General features: G+C 35.7%; 1 protein-coding gene across 1 annotated transcript in view; it reads left to right on the forward strand.

The window, feature by feature from the left end:
- Positions 1-20,882, forward strand: part of brinp1 (bone morphogenetic protein/retinoic acid inducible neural-specific 1) — a 161,666-nt gene that overhangs the window by 117,012 nt on the left and 23,772 nt on the right. Inside the window, exon 5 of the mRNA XM_077244036.1 lies at positions 12,710-12,946. Within this exon, the coding sequence (XP_077100151.1) occupies positions 12,710-12,946 (237 nt within the window). The remainder of the gene's footprint in view (positions 1-12,709; positions 12,947-20,882) is intronic.

Here is a 20,882-nt window from a genome sequence, read left to right on the forward strand (position 1 = left end):
CCAAAGCAATTTCAAGATGCTCTGTTTTTTATATTGATTCGGTTTTAGTTTTCTGATGCGCGCGACCGTCCCTTCAACTCATGCGCGTGACAAGCGTTTATTTACACCCAACAGGTCCTCTGAGCTCACGTAAAGGTGTGTTGATTTGAATTTGAAACACTTCCATGTTTAGAAAAGTAGTCTTGATCTCCGGCCCAGATCCGGCCCACATCTGGTACACACGGATTCCACATGGCCGGATCCAGGCCGACACTATTATTCCTGTCTCTGTAGTGAGAACTTTGACTAATGTTCATGCCAAGGTTCTCTCAAAGTTATGAACAAAACGTTCTTCCAGTAACGTTAATACAATGGTATGTTCTGATGCTCTTCGTGTGTCGGTCAAAAATGGCATTTTTTTTATTATTATTTTTTTATATGAAATGAATGTACTATATTTTAGTTTGATAATGTTTTTTATTTAATATTTTGTATTTTTAGGGGATTTTATGGTACTAAATTATATGTACGCAGTATTTATAATCCATTTATTCACTTTTTAAGCATAGACCTGAAAATGTAATTTCCAAATTAAACTTTCATAATTCTTGAATGCTTTAGAGCAACAGACTTAAGTTTGATCTCTTTTTCATAGACGACACTTGGCAGATTATTGCTGAAGTGAAAATGTTTTTAAAAAAGTTACAGAATTTTACATTTATTGTTACGAAAAATGCACAAAAATACTATTTAATTTTTTTATATGAAATATAAATTTTCAAAAACACGTTTTAATTTAAAACTGCAGGAAAATGAAAGCCATAAATCTAAGTGAGTTTTGTTCCAAATTTGAGCTTGATATCTCAAAATATGAGCTTTCAGTCAGATTTAGTTTGGCCGCAGTACCAAAAGTTTTCACTAGATGAAATTCATCTCCCATTCATTTACAATGCGCTTATTTTTGACCGCGAGGACCACAAGTGTGACTGTTTTTTTCAGGAACATTTAACCTTTCGAATCATGTCCATGATTGTTTTGTGTGTGTGTGTGTGTGTGTGTGTGTGTGTGTGTGTGTGTGTGTGTGTGTGTGTGTGTGTGTGTGTGTGTGTGTGTGTGTGTGTGTGTGTGTGTGTGTGTGTGTGTGTTAACATAGCAAGTGCCAAAACCTTTACCAAATTTCGGACCATTACGATGAAGTAAAACATTCAAAAAAACAAAACAAAACGTAAAATATTCTGGTCAAAATTGCCCGAAGAGCACCAGAACTGGACATGTTGAATGTTTTGAATGTTATGAATGTCTACATAAACACTAAAGCTCTGTTCCTAAAGTGCTTTCTACCTACACAGGATTCTGGTTCATGCTCCGCTGTTTCAAAACACAGGCAATGTGACAGCGCTGCCTTCCAAGATACTTCTGTTGTGGCCGGATTTGCATCTTTCACAGAAAAGGAAATCTAGGAAAGCATTGCGATTGAGAAATAGTCATTCAAGATGCCGCACAAGTCTAGCAGAATGTCACCTATAAATGCATCTCATTCAATACTTAAACGTATAAAGACAAATAGTTCAGTCTAATTAATACCTTATTAATCACGTACATTGAGTGTTTTGAGTGCATGCTATAGGCTACCGGCTCCCGTAAGTCACATATGACAAACGCATTGCATTCGCCACAGATTTGGCCAGTTGCACATGAGTAGCTGAGAATCTCTTCAGATGCACATCCTGAAGCTCAACACACAATCTTCTTCATTGAAAAGTAGTGAGGTCTTTGATCTTGAAATTAGGTGATGATTAAAAAAATGCAGCGCATATCTGTTGCTTTTGTTTACGCAAACTCAACAAAACTGGTAACACTTTACAATAAGGATCATTACTTAACGTTAGTTAATGTTTTAGCTAACGTGAACTAAGAGTGAGCAATACATTTGTTAAAGTATTTTTCAGTTTTGTTAATGTTAGTTAATACAAATACAGTTGTTTGTTCACAGTGTATAAACTAATGCTAACAAATGCAACCTTTGATTTTAATAACGTATTAGTGAATGTTGAAATTAATATTAACTAAGATTGATAAATGCTGAAGAAGTATTGCTCATTCTTAACTAAGGTAGTTAACTTATGAACATTATTGAAAAGTGTTACCACAAAAGTTTCATATAGCGCAGAAATGTATGTGGCCATGTGTAAATGGAACAGTTTCAACAAATCAGATCTCTTTTATCTGTTTTTGGGACCAAGCTATTCTGCTATATACGTGATTAGAACTGAGCAGAGTAAGTATTTCTAATGCATTCGGTCTCAGTTTTGTGCAGTGCAGTTTCTGCGTCTTCCTCATTACCCAGGCAATCTCTGCATGTCACTTTCTGTCTTTAAAGTCATTACCTACCTTTTTTTTTTTTTTTGGCTGTCTGGCAGCCTCTGTATAATAATGCTGTATTGACACTTGTGCCTATTAGTCATTTTTGGAGTTAGTGTAATAGTCTGATATCATATTTTCCTGGAGTCTATGCTAAATGTGTAGTATTTTACCACACCTGCTGATATCAGGTTGAAGAGACTTGAGGAGTCAGCGTGTCTTTCATTTCCCATGCTTCAGATTTGTGACATTTCAATAGTAAGACTATGTAATATAACAACCCAGGCTCACTGGAGAAACATGCACATTTCTGCACTATATTACATTGATTCTTGCAACACTTTCAAAGTGAAATGCTTAGTGCAATGCTTAGTGTGTGGCGCTGAAAGCATGTTCAGTTTCATCCGAAACAGATGAATGAGAATCTGGCAATGGTTTATTACATTGGTTGTTGTATGTATTGTGGCAATTTGGAAATTAATTTTCCAGTGAGTGGCACCGAAAGGCTGCATCGCGTTTGAAAATGACGTAACATCTACACTAAACCTAAAACCTATTACACCGTATCCTAACCAGATGCAACGCAATGGTTTCTATAAAAAAAAAAAAAAAAAAACAGTTTCTATTTTTCTTCGACGTCGCGGCTGGAACAACAACATACAAATATGAAAATCTCAGGAACTGATTATGTGCTTTATTTAATGTTAAAAGTGCGGAAATAGATAATTCACCTCAGATCTTGAAAACAAATCGAAGGAGACAAAAGCGTTTAAACTGTTGAGTGTATTCTATGACAAAGATTGTTTCAGTAACTCAGTATGTATTTTAATAATGGTAAAATGGTGTAATATTTATGAATTTTACTAATGGTAAAATGGTGTTATATTTTTTGAATTTTAATAATGGTAAAATGGTGTAATATTTATGAATTTTATGTATTTGTTCATTTGGTTACAAGTGCAGTGCACTTGCAGAGACTCCACCCAAACGCACTTCTGATTGGCTGTTATTTTTTGATTGATTGGTTGTGAGTGCAGTGCACTTGCAGAGACTCCGCCCACACTCTCTTCTGATTGGCTGTGATTTTTGATTGATTGGTTGTGAGTGCAGTGCACTTGCAGAGACTACGCCCACACTCTCTTCTGATTGGCTGTGATTTTTGATTGATTGGTTGTGAGTGCAGTGCACTTGCAGAGACTACGCCCACACTCTCTTCTGATTGGCTGTAATTTTTTTATTGATTGGTTGTGAGTGCAGTGCACTTGCAGAGCCTCCACCCACACTCTCTTCTGATTGGCTGTGATTTTTGATTGATTGGTTGAGTGCAGTGCGCTTGCAGAGAGACTCCGCCCACACTCTCTTCTGATTGGCTGTGATATTTGATTGTTTTCCATCGAGTCGCTTCTTGTGTGGACAGACACATTGCTTGACGCTGGAATTTTATCGCATCTCGTCTCGTTAGGACAAAGTGTTAGTTTACAAATCATGCTCCACGATAAAAGTGTTTTGAGATCATTACATAATATTTTGCAATAAACCATGCGGAAATAAGTGTAACAACAAATTACTTTCCGCTGTGAATTGTATTGATAGGTATGTTTTTGGATGTTTGCAAAAATATCAGTGTTCTATTGAGCTTATGCGTTTGTAATATAATGTGCTGAGAAGCTGGTTTATGTTTCCTATCAAACTTGTACTCTGTGCTTCTAGATTGGCTCTCATTGGCATTTCAGCAGCACCAACAAGTTTCTGAGTAATAAATACTCAACGAAAAAAGGTTCCAATGGTCTTTTCGAAAGCGTTCATCTGAGGCTGATGATCCTGGTTAAAAACACATTTATTTTATGTGTGATTTCTAGAGAGGACAAAGATTCATCACTGCCGACCAGAGCGCTTCAGTCAGTGCTGTTGCTGAAGTCATACTGTATGTGCTGTGTTTTATTTTACAGCAGTAAAGGAGCGGGCTGTGCTGTCGTTTCTGTGATAAAGCTATGACCCTTTAAATGAGCCTCTGTAGCGTCCACTCAGTGTGATTACACAGGCCACTTCCTAACGTCTTCGGTTTTTAATGTGAGTTTTAACAGGAACCGAGCCATAATTCAACACCTTATTCAAGCAGTAATTCCATCAGTGCATTAGGTAATGGTTATTTTGTGAATTTGAGGGCATACAATGCTCAATTAATCTCTGATGAAACCCTTGCTTATGAGGTGGAGCGTGCCAAGAGCCCGTGAACTCTGGAATCAGGCCCGATTTCACACATAAAACAGCAGAAAGTGCCATGGATAAAGTTTAACATTTAGATGTCATGATTCTCACCTGCATAAAAGGGCACACGCAAGAGCCGATCGATAGTTCAGACCTTCAGAAGAAATGCATTTATTGGTTGATATTTAAGAGTTGGAGTCAAGATCAGATGCGAATCAAACGGACTTCATATTAAAGTATATCACCTGAGAATAGAAATGCGTAAACCCTAACACCCAAAATAATTCATTGGTTTGAGTAAGACAAACTTAAATTAAGCTAATTAGTTCAGTCAAATTAACTTTGATGAGTATTTAGCACTTTCTTTTTCTTTCAAGTTCACAGAATGAATATATTTTAAGTAAACTGAACTGTTTCATTGTTTTGAGTTTTATGAAATTAGTTCTATTAATTTAGGCAAACTTAAGTTTAACTGAAACGGCTGGGATGTCTATTTCCCATCATGCTTTGCCGATGGCACTCGAGAGGGAGAGTGAAAGCTCAAATTAAGTGTAATATAATGTGTTTTTTTTGTGCAAGATTAATGTTAAGTGGGTTATTTAGGAGTGATTAATGTTTAGTTATGCTAATTTATAATAATTTCTGTTAATGTTGGTTTTCGGATAGTTAAATGGTGCATGAGCTTGATTTGAGAGCAAATAAAACCTCTATATTGCTGCAAGTGCTACTGTATAACATACTATTGTTAACATGTTAACAAATTAGTAGCAAACTAGCTTGTTAAAGCTAGCTAAGGTTATACTAATAAAAGTGTTCACATTGCGATTGCATGAAATTTTAAGTTAAATGAATGAATTAGTGTACTCAAACATTTCAAGTTAAGAATAATTAAAATGTTTAAGTACAAAATAAAAGTCTGCCAGTTCTGCTTAAATTTCTTAACAATTTGAGGCATCTGATTGCCTTAATTTTTTTGAGTTTTGCCAACTTATTCTGGTTTACAGTGTACAAATGCAACTTAAATGACTGTAAATGCATGATGAAATCCAGGACAGGTAGAGTCATACACTTTAATAACATCCACTGAAAACTCTTCAACCTGCTGAATGATGTACGGTTCACGATTGAATAATCCAGACCTGTAATTACGTGCGTAGCCACCGGGAGAACGGCTGGGAAACGCTGCACTTAGACGAGTTGATATGCAAGAATGAAAAGATAAATTCTGCTCTGTTTTATCTTTAGTTTTAGCCCATTACACTCGTGCGCTGTCTGCCATCATTCATGTTTGATGCCTGTGGTTGTGGACGGTGTCTGTGGATATGTGAATGTGTCTCAGCATCTACAGGCTCTCATTAGTATTTTTACACCTGATTGATGATCACACACTATATTAGTTTCCTATGAGGACGCTTTTCCACGGCATCTGAATAAAGACAGATTTTGCAATCACGCTGCAGTTTTCACAAGATTTTAGCAAAATGTTTTTTTTTTTCTCCTGAAGTAAATTTGAAAAAAAAAAATGCTATTCAGTAAAGTGGCAATATTGATTGGTTGTGGATCTCATAAATAAGTAAATTTCATGAAAAAACAAACAAACAAAAAAACATGTTCAGAACATATTTAACCCCTAAATCAAAGTAAGAGATTATTTTAAATATTCAAATTATATTTATATTATAAATAAATCCTGCTTTGTGACATTATTGTAACAATTAATCTAATATATCCCAAATTTAAATTATATATATATATATATATATATATATATATATATATATATATATATATTTTTTTTTTTTTAATTAAGAATAATAATTGATAAATAAATAAACAAACAAATAAATCTGGTAATAGTAATGGAAATGTATTGCGAATTGAGGTAAAATGGGGTAAATTGACTAGAAAAACAAACAACAAATCTTAATGCAGTTAAAACTGGTTTTGTTGTCTGTAGTGCATGTGAAAATGAAAGAAAAGAAAAAAAGATATCATAAACATGTAAATGAAATGAATCTTTGCAACAACAAAAAAAGCATGCCACGGGCATATTGAACTCCAAAAATCAAAGTGAAGTTTTAAAATTCAAATAATTTAAATATTACTAACATTTTGCTCAAAGAAAATGTATTGTGCGTGGGGGAAGTTTTAGAGGAAAACTGGCTTGGAAATGATGTCACAATTTAAAACATCTTAATGAGCCAAAACAATTCTTAATTTTCTTAAAACAAAATATAATTTCATGTTTTTTTTTTTTTTATTCAGAGTCAAAGTTATTTTTATTTTGTTTGTTTTATTATTTTATTTATTTTATTTTATTTTATTTTATTTTTAATTTTATTTAATTTTATTTAATTTTATTTAATTTTATTTAATTTTATTTAATTTTATTCAATTTTATTTAATTTAATTTTATTTTATTTAATTTTATTTAATTTTATTTAATTTTTAAAATTTTTATATTATTTTATTTTATATTTGATAGATTCACATAAATATTTAAACTGGGTCAGTGAAAGAAACACCAGCATGAATGAAACACACGTCAGTAAGACTGAAAGTGATGAGGTCACTCTTCTGGGGTGTTTCAGTAATAGAGGAGGGGATTGTGTGTGTGTTGTGTCGGGTGTGTTATTCTGAACCCTGGGCTTTTGGCACCGCCACTGTCGTCGAGCTGCACCCATCCATGAACCCACCATCTGGATTCTCCCACAAATCACATTAAAGTTGCAGGAGCAGGAATACATCAAGCTAAATGAGTATTGGCTCCGGGGTCCACAGACAGTCTGATGGAGAGAGAGACAGGCTTGCACTGGAAATGCTGGGAATCTGCAACACCATGTCCAAACCACTTAACTTCTGCATAATCACAAACAGATACATAAACAAGATTTTATGAGGAAATATTTAGGGTGTATTAATAAGGCTGTGGTGTTTCCCAGAATGTTCTTGGTGGATGGTCACTTACTAACATGAATGGATGGCACATCACATCATGGTTGGCACAATATCATTTGAGGTCCTGTTTACACGAGAACGCTCGCGGGTGAAAAAGTAAAAATTTTTAATCAGATGTTTCTTTCGTTTACACGGCGACGGCGTTGTTGGGGTTTAAAAACGCAAAAAAGTGAAACCACCCTCCAGAGTGGAAATCTTAAAAACGCTCCACCGTCACGTTCCCGTCTAAAGGGTAAAAACGCAAATCTGCTCACGGTGGCTGTCGTCGCGTACACGTTTACGTCACAGGCATTCGCCAGTACAGGAAAATAACAACCAACATGTCAGATTATTTCCATGCGTCGGACCTTCAAGTTGCCCTAGCGGCTCTGATAAACGTACAAGAGTCTTTTCGCTGTTCGCTTCGCCATGTTTTGATTTCGCGCTTCTAGGGAGAGAAGTAGGAGGAAGGTTGTACGCAGGCCCGCGGACTTGGTGTTGTTCAAGCGTGCCACACAAACCCTGAAAAGTGAAGCCAAAGCGTCTCGATCGCCCCCCGGTGGCCGGTCCTAGTATAGCTCATAAACCCCGCCTCCCCGTGTTATTCAATGGGACGTGAGACCAACTAAACAATTTAATTACACTTCACATATTTTTTTCCAAAGATAGTTTCTGTCATTTACTGTAGTTTTCATCACGCTGATTTAATTTCAAGTGTTTGTTTTTAAAATAAGTTTGTTTTTAGTTAGTTATTTGATGCTATAAAAACGGCGCTGTGGCATACATGATTGACAGCTGTGATTGACAGGTTCTCTGAGCAAAGTAGTCACTGAAGCAACAACAGACTTTTTTTCGGGATCTTTGGAGGACTGAGGAGATTGGAGCTTTAAATTTAATATCAAAATTTCTATAATTAATTATTTCACACCGAAATACTGGGTTGTTCTACAGCAGAGGCGCGTGCTTACGCTTGATTCTACGAAAGTGAGGGCGGGACCAGAGCGGGACGTTGATTTCGCAGCTTTACTTCGTGCTTACTACTGCGCATGTCTGCTCCCGAAATCGCAAGTGCGCAGACTCAAGTCCGGAGATGTCAGCGCCATATCGGGACAATGGCGGTTTCACTTCTCGCCAATGGAAGAGAGCGAAGGGGCGTCGTCCATCTTTTTTTTACAGTCTATGGTGGTGTTGTGTGGCAGAGCTTCACATCGCCCCCTAGCCGCCTGGAGTGCATACTACATCGAATTTCACACACTTTTGCGTCACCATATGCACGCAGATTTCCCCTCCATAACGCTCGTCTAAACGCAGAATAAAAAGTGATATCGCAACGCCACTTTTTCTTTTTCTCTTCAGATCGTTTCCGTGTAAACATAGCCTGAAGCTCAAATCAATAATATCACGCGGATTGCATACTTCCACTTGCGTAATATTAACCGTCTCCGTCCTTTTCTTTCAAATAATAATACTGCAGTTCTTATTCACGCACTAGTCACTTCACGTATAGACTACTGTAATACTGAGCACATTTCTCCAGTTCTTCAGCAATTGCACTGGCTTCCAGTAAAGTGTAGAGTTGAATTCAAAATCTTGCTACTTATAAAGCACTTCATAATCTTGCACCACAATACATTACTCAACTTCTCCATGTTTACACTCCTTCACGTTCTCTCAGATCTTCATCTTCAATTTCTCTCGTGGTACCTCGACTTAGTACCATGGGTGCCAGGTCTTTTAGTTATGAAACTCTCTTCCCACTGATGTTCGCAATAGCGAGTGCTTGTTGACTTTTAAAACGCGTCTTAAGACATATATTTTTATACAGGCTTTTTTATAACATGTTTTACTGAGACTTTACTGCACTTAATCTGTATGCTACTTGTTTGTTGTGTGTTTTGTCTTATGCAGTGACCTGTACATTGCTTGTGAGGTGACCTTGGGTGTTATGAAAGGCGCCATTAAATAAAATGCATTATTAGTATTATTAACAGTCAAACAGTTTTTTTTATGATGTCCGTGAGATTTTTGTCATGTGGAAAAAAAAAAAAAAAAATACTACTGCACGTGTGAAAAAGAGATAATTATATATTTTAAAATAATATATGGTTATTACACATTATTTTAAGGTTTCCTTGTTACAGAGTAATTTTACAATTAAGTACCGAGTAATATTAATTAACAACATGAACATACTATAGGGTTAGGGTTTGTTTTGTTGCGTGTAATTGTGTGTTAAGAACAAGTTATGGCAGTGCAATCTCATTAGCACATCTAGGTGATATTTTTATTAATATTATATTATCTGCAAGCAAAAATATACTTTTAACATTTAAAGTACACTGAGTGCACATTCAACACATCCATCCATCCATCCATCTATCTATCTATCTATCTATCTATCCTTCATCCATCTATCTATCTATCTATCTATCTATCTATCTATCTATCTATCTATCTATCTATCTATCCTTCATCCATCCATCCATCCATCTATCTATCTATCTATCTATCTATCTATCTATCTATCTATCTATCTATCTATCTATCTATCTATCTATCTATCTATCTATCCTTCATCCATCCATCTATCTATCTATCCTTCATCCATCCATCCATTCATCCATCTATCTATCCTTCATCCATCTATCTATCTATCTATCTATCTATCTATCTATCTATCTATCTATCTATCTATCTATCTATCTATCTATCTATCTATCCTTCATCCATCTATCTATCCTTCATCCATCTATCTATCTATCTATCTATCTATCTATCTATCTATCTATCTATCTATCTATCTATCTATCTATCTATCTATCTATCTATCTATCTATCCTTCATCCATCTATCTATCCTTCATCCATCTATCTATCTATCTATCTATCTATCTATCTATCTATCTATCTATCTATCTATCTATCTATCTATCTATCTATCTATCTATCTATCTATCTATCTATCTATCTATCTATCTATCTATCTATCTTTCATCCATCCATCTATCTATCCATCCATATATAAAAAAGAAGAAACGTTTTCCGTGTTTTTAAAGCTAAATAAATGCAGCATGGCTTCTAACACAGATCCTGTAATGCTCCACATAGTGAATGTGTAATTACTATGAGCAATTATCTGCGCGCACGATGCACATTTCCTTCCATTAGAAATGGATACGCTGTATTATATCGGGCTGGCTTCCATTAACCATGTTTCATGTCGATGCTGAAGTATGACTTATTATTTATTTAAGAGAATGATACGGTCTCTGGCAATGTAACACAATATATCTTTCAATATATCATGAGGGATATATTGTGTGTGTTGTATTTATGATAAACATGGAATAAGTTTTGTCCTTCAGGACTGTCTAGTGAACTTCCCTGATTGCAGTTTACAGGAAAACAGGGCATTGCTGTGCCGTCAGGCGTTAGGTGTGTGTTCTGGGAGGAATTTAGTGTGTGTGGTTGTGAGTTTTTTTGTTTCTATGTGTAACTGGTGTTGTCTGCAATGTGTGTGTTTTTTGATTAAATAAATAGATGGGTCGACTATTCAGATTCTGATTCAACTTTATTGTCATTGTGCAGAGTACAAGTACAGAGCCAATGAAACACAGTTAGCATCTGACCAGAAGCGCAAACAGTAAATATACATAAATGAATACATCTATATATATATATATATATATATATATATATATATATATATATATATATATATATATATATATATATATATATATATATATAGCATATTATAAAGGAACAAAATATAGGATACAGGTGCCTAGACCAGCTCAATGCAGTTTAAAAAAAATAAAAAATGGCAACAAGTGCAATAAAGTAAAAATAAAGTAAAGTCTAAACACAGAAAGTGCATTATTGAGAATGAGGTATGTGTATATATAAATGGCCAGTGACCATAAAATAGCATCATGAGGCAGAATGTTAATTAATCATCTGACGTAAGATAAAGTCTTTTAGAAAAATCAGAAGCTAAGCAACCGTTGAAGGTTATAAATGAAAACAATCTTTGTGAGAAAATTCGGTCAAGCTTCAGAGAATACCATAAAACATAAACTGCCCTTTAAAGAGTGACCAATGATTTACTGATGGCAGAGAAGAAACTAAACGCCACTTCACGACTGGTTGCATAAACTGCCAAAACTAGTCTGAAAAGTTTGATGTACATGTAGATTTTCCCCTTGACTAACTGCTATAGTTCACACAGTCTTAACATAATGGGTTTGTGTGACTGCACATAGAGTTTAAAAGTTTCTGAGATACTGATTTAATTTGACGGGTAACAGCCCTATAGTGCTTTATTGCTCTAATTGAATGTATTGATTAAATGCAAGAATTTAACACTAGACACAAACACCAACAAAGTTGGAAATAATACCATTATAAGGGTTAAATATCCCTGGAAATCAATTCAAGGGAGTAAATATTGCCTCGTAGTGGATAAGTTTCTGTCACTGACAACCGTACAGAATATGAACGATATGAAACGGCAGTCAAGGTACCAGCACAGAAACCCAGAAAATCGTAAAAGTCCCCAAAAACATCGAGATTTTTTTTGCCAATATTGCACTGTTGGTTTTCTGAGTGGTTTATAGCCTGGTTTTATGTGGTCGCGAGTGTGTTCTGGTTGGTCTCTTACAGACATGATTCAAGGAATCATTCACATCTTGAGCACAAGCGTGAGATAAGTTTATTGTATCGTCTGATGCTATTGCATCAGCATGCATTCAGACCCTCACACACACACACACACACACACACACACACACACACACACACACACACACACACACACACACACACACACACACACACACACACACACACACACACACACACACAGAGCAGAGGATATTATGACAGCCCTGGTAAATAAGCCGAAGCCGATCACGACAGAATACATCAATCACTCCTCTGTTTTATCCCATTATGTAAAGTCCTCCCACTCCGAGGGGACAGTTCAAAGTCAAGTGGACCTCTGGCAAAACTTTCCATAGCAAAGCATGGTTCACTGTCACCATCAGGATTTAGAGATGATTTAACTGTAGATGCTCTACACGCGATCCCTACGCAGGTCCTTAATGTGAAATAAAGAAAGTTCTGTCATCGACTATCTGCGGCACTTTCTACCTTTTGTGAAATCAATAATACTTCTGGATCTCTGTAATGACTTTAACATTGATTCTCTTTCCCGTTTTCAGGTTTGCAGGTCATTTTCCCCGAATACCTGCAGGAGAAGTTCGTGCAGTCGGCTCTCAGCTACATCATGTGTAACGGGGAGGGTGAATACATCTGCCAGAACAGCCAGTGCATCTGCGAATGTGCCGACGAGTTCCCACAATGCAACTGTCCCACGACTGACCTCCAGATCATGGAGAACACGCTCATCGGCATGACGGAGACTTGGGAAGCTTCTTACAATGACTTCGAGAACTCAGGTAACACTGAGGCCATGCATTTTTGTCTTGTTTCCAGTCCAAATATCCAACAATTCTTAAATCAAAATGCATTTACTAGATGAGTAAAAAATCAAATGAAGTGAGTTTTTGCCTAAAGCAAGTAAAATGATATGCCAACGGACAAATAATCTCGTTTCAGTTTGAATTAAGATTATGTTTCTTACCCCATTGATTTTTTCCCCGCAGAAAACAAGACATAATATCTTATGGCATTTTACTACTTTAGTAAATGCATCCTGATTTATGAATTTTGAAATATTTGAACTGGAAACAAGACAGAAATACAGAGTAAGAAAAGCATTTTTTGCATTGCACTAATACGTTTTAGTTTGAAAACACCGTTTTGGCCTTTTGTCCACACTGAGACTGCGTTTTTATTAATGAAAATGAAGGTTTTTGAAAACGCTCTCCAAAGTGGATCAATTTGAAAACACTGGTATTTAAGAATATTGACGTACATTTTTGTCATGTGATGCATATTGTACCAATAGATATTCATGCTTATACCGGTACTGTGCCTGTTATGTGCTATTCACTTTCACACAGTTGCAAACACACTCTTCATATCACAGTCCTACAAAGATGACAGAAAATTCACGGGCATTTGCTGTCCTGCGGTAAAACATATATAACTAAACATATAATGATGAGTGAGTGCGACCTGTGCGATCAGTGAATGCTGAGATATTTTGCTAAATAAAATTATCCTGCCAGAAAAATTGCGCGATAACTTTATAAAAATTTTTTCCGTCTGTATCATCTCAGTGAGCTTTTACGCATGTGCAGAACGGTGAATTTAGCATTTTAAAATACCGCTAGTGTGGACGGAGAGAGTTTTTTAAACAAAAACGACGTTTTCTAATTCATCCGGATTAATGCAGACGTAGCCTGAGGATAGTTCTGCCAAAAGCGAAAGATTTTATCTCTTATTTTTCGTCGAAAATGTCCCTTCAAAACCTTAAATTGAGTGTGCTAGCAGAACCGCAATGATCTGACAGCATTAGCAGGAAAGTTAGCTTGTCAGGACTGTCAGCAAGTCTGGCCTGGAGACAATTTTACCATCCAATGTCAAATATGACAGTTTCAGCACACTACACATCATGACTAATAAGTAGACGACAGCGAGCATCGAGTCAGGTGTTGTAATCCCATCGGCGGATCGATTCCCACACCGCCACACACTTCCTCGGCTTCACTAATTGGGCTAAGTGACGTTTGAAGTCATCTGCATTGATTTAGCTGGAATTAAACAGAAGACGTCTGTTTGCTCATTCAATAGAGGAGCAGCTCTCCACTCTTCTCTAGGCGTATATCCAGCGCTCAACTATCTTTATAGGCATCATACTTGCCTTTTCACTCATTTTCTAATGTAAGTTCCTGAGAGAACATCATTTTGTTATTTTCATCCAGTCAACAAACCAAGTTAACTCCATGTCAAAAAAAGAATGCACCTATTATCCAGTAAAAAAAACAAAAAACATATGCACTTATGCAGAAATATTCATTAAAAGGCTCAGAAGGGTTGGTTCAGCTATTGTTTCATTGTCCCTCCCATATTAAAATCTATTAATGCAAAAGAATATAACTCTGTACATTAATACTGATTATTTTAATGGCTTTGCAATGCATAGATCATAAAGTATAGAATTAGATTCCTATACTATTATATGCATGCTATTATAGCATATGCTTTTAATTCAAAACTATATACAATGTGTAACGGGGTCCATGCAAGCTGTGGAAACACTTATATATATATATATATATATATATATATATATATATATATAATTTATATATTTACCGGTTACCACATCTAGCAATATCTGTAGAATTAAATTTATCTAATACACTTCTATTCAAAAGTTTGGGGTTGTTCAGACTTTTTAATGTCTCTTTTGCTCACCAAGACTGCATTTATTTGATAAAAAAATACAGTGAAAATTGTATGATTTAAAATAACTCCTTTCTATGTGAATATATAGTAAAGTGTAATTTATTCCTGTGATGAAAGCTGAATTTTCAGCATTTCAGTCTTCAGTGTCACATGATCCTTCAGAAATCACTATAATATGATGATTTGATGCTCAGGAAACATGTTGAAAACAGTTGTGCTGCTTCATATATATATATATAATTTGTATTTGGAATCTTTGATTATTTGATAAATAGAATGTTAAAAAAAACAGCATTTATTTGAAATAGAAATATTTTGTAACATAAAAGACTTTTATTTATTTATTTTAATTAATTAATTAAACGCAGCCTTGCTGGAAAAAAGGGTACATTTCTTTCAAAAAGTCGTATGACCTCAAACTTTTAAATGTTTATCAAATGAACATTAATAAAACGGTTTAAATCAAGTAAATGCAAGTGGGTAACAAACGGCTGCATTTTTAAGCAAGGAAACGGTCTGATTCTAGTCTCTTCAAGGTCTCTTCTTACCTTCACTTTGGGTAAGAAAGTGAAAGCTTTAAATCTAATTAATCAGCTTGTTATATGCAGAGTCTGTCGCCAGTTTCTGTGAGCCACCCTGTGCCGAAAACTCTGCATAAGACTTGCATGCTAACTTCTCTCTTTGAGCCAATCTGCAATAAAGCAAGCATGAATAATTCAGAGACCCACAATGCTTTCTCTGGGAGAAAAGGCACTTCTCGCGGTTTATTGTAACAGTCAATTTCACCCCGATGCCTGGACTCAAATCACACGCCACGGGCCAAAGCGCCGCTCCATTCCCACTCCCAAAAGATGGATTCATAGAGAGGCTGTGCAGGTTTATGAATGAATGTTATTTTCCAACTAACTGTTTCTCTGATATAAGATTTGCACTGCTGCAAATATGTGCATTTACTTGCATGATGATATGTGTTTGTATCTATACAGACTTTTTTTTTTTAACTTGATCTTGGATCACTTTTATTATTTTTTAATGACACATTTGAATAATAAAACGGAAGAGTTAACAGTCTCTTATGGGTCTAAAACAAACAAAACAAGCTCTAGAATTTAATAAATTAACATGCGTTTTACAGACACTTCATATTTAATGGTATTAGATGATTGTGTTAATTGCATGTAATATATTAGACTTTCATTAAAACATTTGCAATTGTTTTTTATGCATGTTTATGCTGAGTTTACACTGCATTTGCACCGTTTTGACCAGCATTTGCTTTAAAGATTCAAAGTTTGATTCAAAGTTTCAAAAAGCTTTATTTCTACCATTGCTGCCATAAATCATAGTTAATGTAACAACAACAAACAAACCTGCACAGTGTTTTACATGTGTGCACTGACGCTGAAACAGTCTCTTTATGTTAAGTATGTGCTTTGATTGCTATGCATTTTTAGTCCTTAAATATTTATAATAACTTCTGTCTATAACATTAAAGGCAGATTGTGACATATCTGGTCTTGTAATGGCACTGTTACATCTGCAAGAAGTAAATTGCAATCCTCTAGAAACACAGTCTCAGGCTTTATTAGTCCACTAAATGGAGTAATAAACAATATGTGAGAAATGAGGAACTCAAAAGGTCTGTCCATGCATCGATAACATTATAACTGCATACAGATAAAACCAAAAAACGACGGAGAACAGCAGGTAGATAGTGACCTCCAGGATGTTTATGTGTTTTTAATACTATAGCTTAACCCAGTTTCAAAATTTTTAGCTGTGAAAAGTCATTCATCTGATGACGACTATTAATATAGCATTGCAGAAAAGGTTGTAAAAAGGTGAAAGTGAGCGTTGTCCTGGGTAAATCGCATTTAATGCCACTCACATTCCGACAGACATCTTTCACCTCGCTGATCAAATATTTCTGAACACAAAAACATAAAGCAGAAATAGGTTACTCCCCAAGGTGATTGCTCAATATCCACCTTATGAGCACGCTAGCTTATATATTATTAACCGGTAATAAAAGGTCCAAATAAAACCAGACACTGCGATATATTTATATAGAGCAGAGGACGCTCAAATTGAGTCTGTGAACCTCAAGGTCGTCGCAATATTCCTCTGGACCGGCCCGAAGAGAAAACGCTCGAGCGCCAAATGCTGCGTGAACAGATGAATCTCCTGAAATGTCAAGCTTGTGAATTAAGGAAGTGATAATTGTTTGAACGTGTTAATAATGTCCTACTTTAATGCCGATAAGTTCTTAAATCATCATCACCCAACCCATTATTTTGAGGTGTGACCGACTATGATCGTCTCCGTTTTATCAGCTGGCTCGGGCGTGAGTTATCATTCACAAGTTACACTCACAATTTCAGTCATAATAGGGTCGAAAATTAGGAAGCCTCTGGGATTTTTTTAGTGAAAATGCTACACATTAGTTGAGAAATACACTCCAAAAGACCCAGAGGCACCTGCAAACTCTTGAAATGTGTTTTGAAATGCTAGTACAGTTTATAAAGAAGTCAGAAACATCTTACAAGAACAGCTGAGCTTTATTTAGAGTTAATCAGAGTCACTTCAGGTGAAGACTAAAATATGTGCTACTAATTTTAGTTCATTCTGAACACAGCCACTTACCCATTTATTAAAGGGTGCACACTTTTGCGTTTTTTTTTTATGTTATTTTTGAAATAAGTTGTACATTTTACATTAAGGGCACAACAATTCTGATGTGATTTATCTTTGTTTAATTTTTTTACGTCAAAAATCAGCTGTTTTAACAGGGGTGTGTAGATGTTTTACAGTAAGCAAATCATTACGGCTGTAATCATACAGTATAAAAGAAGCAATAATTAGGAACACAAAAACAACACTTTTCCTTTTTGCACACTCTCACACCGGAGAGGTTATAGGTCAGTGGAAACAGACTCAAGTGTTGAGACACGATCCACAATAAGAGAAATCAAAACTTTAAATATGGCGAGCCAACCTGTTTACTATAGAACGCATGCTCACATTAGAACAAACAGTTGATGGACACCATTGACTTTCATAGTATTTTTTTTTATCCTACTTTGCAAGTCAATGGGGTCCATCAACTGTTTAGTTACAGATATTCAACATATCTTCCTTTGTGTTCAGTAGAAGCATTCATACAGGTTTGAAACAACTTTTGGGTGAATAAATGATGACAGGATTTTCATATTGAACTATTCCTTTAAGGAGCACAACTGATTATATCCTTATTTCTGTCTGCACCTATTCAAGTAGATGTAGCTGTAATTGCACCACTAGAAATAACTGCCTGGGAACAGTGTGGATATTTAGGGCTTAGCACAGGCATCTGGATGTGGGACCATCCTTTGATGAAATAATAGAATATGTGTCAGGGTTGGCTTCGAGGGTTGAGGCGAGGACTGAAAATGGGCTTTATTAAATGCCAAAAATAAACAAAAACTACCCTGTGGGGAAAAACAGACCGGCAGCTGGACTCGACAGGACTAGACAGGGAGGAGGTTAACACGAAATACATCATACAGCCAACTGGCACAGCTCTGAAAACACAAGGAGAATCAATAGGGAGAAAACAAGACAGGTAATGGAGGACAGGTGCGACCAATCAACCAATAATCAGATAACCAGGGGTGCGTTTCCCAAAACCATAGTTGCTAACTAAGTTAGCAACTTTGTTGGTTGCAATGCAATTTCACATTGCCAACCAACTAAGCTGCTAACAGGTTAGCAACTATGGTTTTGGGAAATGCATCCCAGAAAGGTTGAGTTAAAGGAATAGTTCACCCAAATATTTAAATTATGTCATCATTTACTCTCCCTAAAGTTGTTTCAAACCTGTTTGAATTTCTTTCTTCTGCTGAACACAAAAGAAGATATTTTAAAGAATGTCAGTAAATTATGACAGAATTAAAAATTTTAAGTGAACTATCCCTTTAAGACAATATACAAGAGAGCACATAGAAACAAACATGATAAGCCATGCTCTCACAATAAAAACAAAAACATGACCCGCGAACATGATCACAAGCCCTGTGTACAAACAAAACAAGACACAGACACTCAAGTGTTCACACAAGACATAACATGGAAACATGCTACACAAAACACAACACACACGGACAGAAGAGCGAACTCGAATCCACTCGCTCACACAAGACAGAGCGCATGGAGAACCAGAACAATATGACTTTAAGGTAACTTAAATACACATGAAAACGTTTTAAATAAAAAATTTGGTTAGTGTTATGCAGTCAATATTTCAAAATTATTGTTACTATAACTAACAAGGTGCATATGTATCACTGTATGAAATTGAAAAAAAGTAAAACTATTCAAACTTTAATTTCCAATGTACAACACTGTACATACAGTAAAATGATATGAGAGATCTGACAAATGCTGCACAGAAACACACATCAAAATGTTTCTAAATGTGCAGATTGTACACAATTTTAGAAGATAGCTAACTCTTGCAATAAGCATTTTCCAAAAATAAATATAAAATAAATAATAATTGCTTTGATGTACTAATGTTTGCAAACTCTGTTTTAATTACAGTGTATTTTTGGAAGCACATTGAATGTCTCAATTCATAAAGTTTGCCAACAAATCCCTGGAGCACTGGATTATTCTGCTTTGTTTTCAGAGTTGTTTCTCTGAATATTATGTGCTTATTACTTCTGAATGAAGGTAAACCGACCAACAACTCTCTCTGGAATAGTCAGAATGCTGCTATATATATATATATATATATAACTCATGAACTTCTTTGTTGCAGAATAAGCTAAAATATGTACCCAGCTTAAATAGTAAATTTAAATATTTAAAAAGTATATTCTTTTAATTTCTGTTTCCTCTTACTCTGGATAAATAATTTCCATGAAGTAACACACCAATAAACACAGCCGCTGTATAGACAGTCGCGGGGCCTGAGGCGGTTCTGGATCAGATATCACACTGTCGTTTTAATAGCATATCAAACACATGAAAGGAAACAAGCAGGTGGAGTTGTTAAACATCATGAGTGCATGTTTAGACCATAATACTGACATCCCCAATATGACCATGGTGCATATTCTGTATTTTAATGGACATCACCCAACCTTGACTGCAGTCGAACACACACATATGTGCCGCAGGCTACGGGCATGTTCACACTTACTGCATGTCGGACTGCCTTACGTCTGTCACATGATTCCTGTTACACAGCACACATCTTTTATTTAAAGCAGGGGTGTCCAGTCCTATAGGGTTGAAGCTAAAATTAGCTTGTGAAAGTTAAAGTAAAATATGGTAACATTTTGTGTGCTAACTCATCCAAGTTAGTGCAATGGTGAGTAGTGAACACACACACACACACACTGCAAACCATGATATACACCCGGAGTAGGGATGTGCATCTCCATAACTGAGGCCGATGTGATACGCATCTCGATGCATTGCCAACGATACGATGCATTAAAGATACATATGAAGCAGCTTCTGATGCGATACGATGCAGCTCTACCTCTGCCATGTTAATCTATATTCTATCTCAGTGGTTCTCAACATTTTTTACTCCCCACCACACACAATTTTTTATTCACAAAAACATTTGTATTCCAGTGTTTTACTTTTCAACTCCATGTTATTATTTTTCATCATCAGTAACAGCGTGCGTACGACTGGTGTCTTTACCTTTATTATAATCATAATAAAGTGGTCCAGATGTTGAATGTCACTGTTCTATGTGACTCTAAGGACACGCCTGGCTCTTGTTGTGAAACGTCATATTTACGTAACAGCAGTGGCGATGAGAGAACGTGCTTGAGAAATAGTTTAGAGAGGAGAAATCTATCTACATATCAAATATTGGTCACAAATTATTGGTCACTTTCTAAATAATAAAAGTATAGCGCATCTACTAATAATTATATATAAATAAATTGTTTTGTTTACTGATTAGAAGCTATGCACCCCGATACAAATGCCAACTTGTATCTGATGCACACTTTTTTA

Source organism: Siphateles boraxobius, unplaced genomic scaffold (assembly GCF_051911475.1).
Source record: "Siphateles boraxobius isolate OS27281-9 unplaced genomic scaffold, OSU_SipBor_1 259, whole genome shotgun sequence".
Lineage (NCBI taxonomy): Eukaryota > Metazoa > Chordata > Actinopteri > Cypriniformes > Leuciscidae > Siphateles > Siphateles boraxobius.